This window comes from Pocillopora damicornis, chromosome 14 (assembly GCF_964200805.1).
Source record: "Pocillopora damicornis chromosome 14, jaPocDami1.2, whole genome shotgun sequence".
Taxonomy (NCBI): domain Eukaryota; kingdom Metazoa; phylum Cnidaria; class Anthozoa; order Scleractinia; family Pocilloporidae; genus Pocillopora; species Pocillopora damicornis.
The window spans coordinates 5,397,211-5,403,164 of NC_142683.1; the positions used below are offsets into that span (position 1 = coordinate 5,397,211).

Genomic DNA, 5,954 nt, shown 5'->3' on the forward strand with positions numbered 1-5,954 from the left:
TGACAAGTTGAAGCGATGAACTTTTTAAGAAACATCGCATGAAGTTTGAGAAAAATAAATGAACTTACCGAATAATCCAAAGATATCCACGGAGGCGACACGGACGCACGAGCAGCTTGCACTCGCACGAGGTATAGTTGCGTGCGCACTCGCACGAGGTATAGTTGCTTGCGCATAAAAATAGTTGTGTGCGCATGTCCATCAGGTGAGCCCGCAATTTCTTTGGCCGGCTATTGGGCTTAAAATTCGTGCGCGCGCTTAATAATTATTCAAAATGGCGCAGATTTTGAACATCGCCCGTCCAAGTAACCAAAAATCTCGAATCTTCACGCCTGGCATGCACAGGTATCCCATCGACCACAGGATCCCCAAAGATTACGAAGCGTTCTCCTAACGTCGAACGCAATCATGGACAATTTTTAAAGCCTTCCTTCGCGTTTCCTTTTTCGGTTTCGCGTCCTCTCTCTCTCTAGTTATTAACTTTATTTGGATAACTTTCTTATACCAGGTCAGCTTCGAAGGACATAAAATAAAGGAATTATATGACGTGGCTCTAGCGGTCTCACTTAAACTAAAAGAAGTAGACACGACTATTTGAGTGCCTTTATTTTGACGCCTTCCCTTTTTTGTGTGTGTTTCGCTAATTTCAGCGGGGGTAAAAAAATTATCTCATCCTTTGAAGTAAAATCATGCGATCTTTCCTGCCCTCCGCAATTTCCACATAAACTTAGTTTTTTTTTCTTTTTTCTTCAGGACTTATTTTCACTACTGCTTAAGTAGTGTTCACTACTGCAAAGATCGCTTTCATATTCACGTCTTTATCCGCAGTTCACATAATCAATTACATATATTCACAGCCATTTATTCGTCATATCACGGGTTTATTTGGAACCAACGAAATGACATGGTCCTGGTTGGCTTTTAGCTCGGTTGGCAGAGCACTGCACCAGTAGCGCAAATGTCATGCGTTCAAATCCCACATAGGCTTGAATTTTTTTCGGGGCTTATTTTCACTACCGATCAAGTAGTGATCATTACTGCGAGGATCGCTTTCGTATTCGCGTCTTTATCCGCAGTTCACCTTTGTGATTTTCGGACTCAATATACAGAATATTATGAAGCAAACGGTGCCGAAGGAGAATTGACAGATGATTTAGAAATCTAGCCAATTGGAATTAATTCACAAACTAAAAATAACTTGAAATGTTAACGTAAATAACTGAGTAATGATAATTATGTCGCATGCGTGAAAAGTTTCAGCTCACAGAATCTTATTTAGTAAAAAAGATGTTCTGGCTGCAGTTTAATCATCAACAATAATCTTTCGGAAAAAAAGAAACAAGAAACAGACAATCAGATTTTCTGATGCTATCTTTCATTAAAAGATAAAACGGTAAAAACGAACGATAGAATCCGACGTTTCGGGGTAGTCATGACTCCATTATCAAGGTAAAAGTTTAAAACATGCAAATAACAGTATTTAAGCGATGTGGCGCAAAAAATTAACATAATAGGTGCGAAGATTATACAAATACTTTCGCACGAATAGAGTCCGATTGCACGTTCAGGTTTGGCTTTAAAGTTCTTATAGGAAGCATTTCGTACAATAAGCAGTCAAATTTGTTCCTGCACTTCTTAAGAACTTCGAAGCATTTCAGTAGGTCCTGAGGGATCGTCCCGTGTACGTTCTTGTAATGTTTGGTAAAGGCTGAGGACTGTTGTTTATGTCCTTTTACACGATTGTGTAAGTGTCGGCGTGTGTATCCTATATAACCTGTATCGCACAGGTCACATTGGTATTTATAAACAACACACTGTTCATTTACGATCGATGGCTTTGCTTCTTTCACATTCAGTTCTTGATCAATTTTTCGGCTGACAAATACGGGCTGGATGTTGGTGTTCACTTTTAGGCTCAGATCCTTGAGTTGTCCTTTCACAAAATTTGTTGAGGTTTGGTCTTTAAATGGTAGAACCACTCGAATTGTGTCATCCGTCTCTTTAGTTGGTAATGATGGTCGCTGCTGGTCACAAACCTTTGAGTCAACGAAATTTTTGATGGCAGAGTCGATGAGGTGTTTGGGGTACTTTACTTTATTGAATTCGTGGGTTTTACGTACACCTTTGTCTCTATTTTACTGAACCGATCGCCCCAAATAGAGACAAAGGTGTACGTAAAACCCACGAATTCAAGTCTCCTCTTACATTACCAAAGTCACGTTGACAATCGGTACAAACAGGGTTTACTCCGAACTATGCTGGGTCGAGCACATCGTTTATCTTCTTCTTGGTCACACTTCTCAGACGAATGTGACCGATTGAAGACAGTATTCGCGCGTTTAAAGTACCCCAAACACCTCATCGACTCTGTCATCAAAAATTTCGTTGACTCAAAGGTTTGTGACCAGCAGCGACCATTATTACCAACTAAAGAGACGGATAACACAATTCGAGTGGTTCTACCATTTAAAGACCAAACCTCAACAAATTTTGTGAAAGGACAACTCAAGGATCTGAGCCTAAAAGTGAAAACCAACATCCAGCCCGTATTTGTCAGCCGAAAAATTGATCAAGAACTGAATGTGAAAGAAGCAAAGCCATCGATCGTAAATGAACAGTGTGTTGTTTATAAATACCAATGTGACCTGTGCGATACAGGTTATATAGGATACACACGCCGACACTTACACAATCGTGTAAAAGGACATAAACAACAGTCCTCAGCCATTGCCAAACATTACAAGAACGTACACGGGACGATCCCTCAGGACCTACTGAAATGCTTCGAAGTTCTTAAGAAGTGCAGGAACAAATTTGACTGCTTATTGTACGAAATGCTTCCTATAAGAACTTTAAAGCCAAACCTGAACGTGCAATCGGACTCTATTCGTGCGAAAGTATTTGTATAATCTTCGCACCTATTATGTTAATTTTTCGCGCCACATCACTTAAATACTGTTATTTGCATGTTTTAAACTTTTACCTTGATAATGGAGTCATGACTACCCCGAAACGTCGGATTCTATCGTTCGTTTTTACCGTTTTATCTTTTAAGAAATATCTTTCATTCTTTCTAGAAAAGAGTCTTGTGTGCAATAAATGCGTCACTGAACGCAGCAAAAAAAAAGAATAAAGTCGTTTTTGTCAAAACAATGATACCACCCTTTTAAGTGCAGTGATACGATCACTCCTTTCCTTGGGAAGACCGACTAACTCTCAAGCCGTGCTACAAAGAGAGATATGACTACTGAGCTGATATTTCGCCTTGCTCAAACCAGCGATTTTGACGAGATCCTAAAACTATCAGAAGGTGTTTATGATGGCCAAGACTATCTTCCAATCAGATTTCATAACTGGATGCAAATGAACAACGTTGCGGTGATGTTAGCTCACTCGAGCGAAAAACTTGTTGGACTGGTTCAGTGCTCGGTTGTTGACAATGGAAGAACAGCAGTTCGACAGGCCGCCAGGACATCAACGGAGTTTCGTGGTCAGGGTGTTTACAAACGGCTATCGAAAGCAATGAACGAGTACGTACGAAGACATTACCCGGATGTACAGCGAGAGATATTCGCATCCACAGTGTGTCCCTCCCTCGCGAGAGAAATTACACAGATGACAATTATTAGGACTTCTGCTGTAAATAAGAAGCTCTTCGCACTCAGATCTATCAAAGTTAATTTCTCAGACCTGATAGAGCCTTGTACTAAAGAGTACCTCTGTGACACGATCTTTTCAAGCCCTGTTGCTCAGAAATTGTTTGCCGATAACCCCATTGTACTTGATCGGATTCCCATGGAGGCTTCGCAATCAAACATCGATCATTTCCAACGTGAACTCGGTCAAGATTTCTATTTCGCTGTCGACAAATGTGGCGAAGATGGTATTGCCAGATCTGTCAGTTTTGGTGCTCTGTCACCAAGGGTAGGATGCACTGATTGGACTGTCACTATTTATACGAGTGATCCAAGCTTATACGAAGCTCAAGTTACTCATCAACTACAGCATGCGTTCAATGTTATTGAAGGCGATTTTTTTATTTCTTTCATCCAAGACAAACGTTTGTCAAATCGAGGAATAAGACTTCTCAGAGAATATTTGCCTCAGGTGGAATTTGACAAAGCATGGTCCACTTTCTTCCTTTGTGAAAATATGATTCAGTCTTGAGAACCTTTAACAATAGAAATAGGCCACTTTTCAATTAGAAAACTTTACATCTCTCGAACGCTATAGTTTAAACGTGGAAGATTCCGCGTATGGAGTATTCAGGAAACGTGGTGCAAGTTTCCAATTTTCGATTGACATGTTGGTTTAGCTGCAGTTATGGAGGATTGTAATTGAAGAGACTTTTATAGTTTAACCTGTATTAGGCGCATCTTATGAAGTGGTCACCTATTATTAAGTGGTCGGTGTTTTAAAGTCCCGAAATTTTTGCTCGCTTCATGATTCGTTTGACATTTAAACGTCATACACAGCAAATTTGGAAAGAATCGGAAGTAACGTAGTACTCTTCAAAACTGGCGGAAATGATGGGTGGAGTTCCACCCATAAAGCGCTCGGAATACTGGGATTGATTAATCTCCTTCGCAGCTGTTGTTTGGTCTCGTCACAAAAGGCTTTGAGAGAGACCTCGTTGCGTGATGACACCAAATAACGGTTGCAAAAGAGACAGCGCTTACTACCGTTCCTTAATTATTCGTCTACAGTTAGTTGCATGAAAAATATAACTCCACGTAAATTTACTACGAAAAGGAAACTGGAACTCTCGGTATCTCCAACAGACTCTATCAATGCGGTTAGAATACGGGATTAAATGCATGCAGGTTGTTTATGAGGAAATAAAACGTGATGGAGCAAAGTATAATTTGGCAAAATGAAATTTGATCGGTGGAATATGATTCAAGCACGTGAAAAATTGCCTAATGTTCGTGTAGTACAATGATTGGGTATGTTCTGATTGGTCTTTGGACGTTGTTCTCATGCTACATGATGGAACGTAAGTTGTTTCCCGTTTAAGTTTTGAGTTGAGAAGCAAAAAAAACTACGTAGGGAATTTTACGGATTTCTTATTATTAACCATGTCTCATGTGACACGGCTTTTCTTTCAGAGGATGCGACTAATGTCTCGCCAAATGGAGAGGATGCGACGGATTGTTGGAGCGCGAAAGTATTGCGAGTGAATTCGTCGGCCATTTCGAAAGCACTGTTTGCAAAGTGAACCAGGAGGTAAGCGCCAGCGTCTGGAAAATATTTGCCAGTTCAGCTGCGGCATTTATCAGGACGAGTTGTACCATCACGGAGATAGTATAACTCTGCGGGAATTTTCCGGTCATAAAGGTAAGATACACCCTCGTTTTTTTCTTGTGAAAACAGCTTGCATTTTTAACTCGCTAAACTAAGGACGAGCTGTTTCACTGTACTCTCAGACTTTTCCGACTTTAACTTGTCAAACTTGCGAAAACACAACCTCAACGTAGTTGACCGCTTAATACAGGTTAGAATTATATTTTGTGTTGCATGCTTCAGCCGTCAACAAGTGCAAAATGCTATTCACTTTTCACCAACACAAACATGGGTGCAATATAACAGGAAATCCAGCAGCGCAGTTAAGCAACCGAGGATAAAGCAGCGGCACTTTCGGAGGAAAATTCGTAAGGTAAACAGGAACTCAAAATTTCCACAAGGAGCTCATATTCTCTAATGATTGCAAATGCCAAGTACGATAAAAGTGTTCATGTTGCACCAATCAGTGGATAACATTCATGGACAAAACATTGCATATATTGATTTACATATCAAAGTAGTTTCTTGGAGAAACAAAGTGTCTTTTTTTTTATACTACAGTACAGCCCATGCAGGCCTGACCCAGCCAACGCGAAGAAAATCTCTTCCCCATACACCATCGAGCAAAGACAGTTTGCTGAAGAAACCTAGTGGGGTCTCAATTTCTTTCA

General features: G+C 40.3%; 3 protein-coding genes across 3 annotated transcripts; 2 read left to right on the forward strand and 1 right to left on the reverse strand.

Moving 5' to 3' along the window:
• Positions 1-1,523: 1,523 nt before the first annotated feature.
• On the reverse strand, positions 1,524-2,132 carry LOC149034131 (uncharacterized; the record flags this gene model as incomplete). The annotated part of the gene is made up of 1 exon (XM_089193842.1): positions 1,524-2,132. A coding segment is annotated over one exon (609 nt), but the record flags the coding sequence as incomplete, so codon positions are not given.
• Positions 2,133-2,144: 12 nt separating this feature from the next.
• On the forward strand, positions 2,145-2,909 carry LOC149034132 (uncharacterized). The gene has a single exon (XM_089192969.1). The coding sequence runs from the start codon at positions 2,256-2,258 to the stop codon at positions 2,907-2,909; it is 654 nt and encodes a 217-aa protein (XP_089049095.1). The 5' UTR covers positions 2,145-2,255.
• Positions 2,910-3,152: 243 nt separating this feature from the next.
• LOC113686969 (histidine N-acetyltransferase) lies at positions 3,153-4,203 on the forward strand. The gene has a single exon (XM_027204656.2). The coding sequence runs from the start codon at positions 3,241-3,243 to the stop codon at positions 4,165-4,167; it is 927 nt and encodes a 308-aa protein (XP_027060457.2). The 5' UTR covers positions 3,153-3,240; the 3' UTR covers positions 4,168-4,203.
• The last annotated feature ends 1,751 nt before the right edge of the window (positions 4,204-5,954 follow it).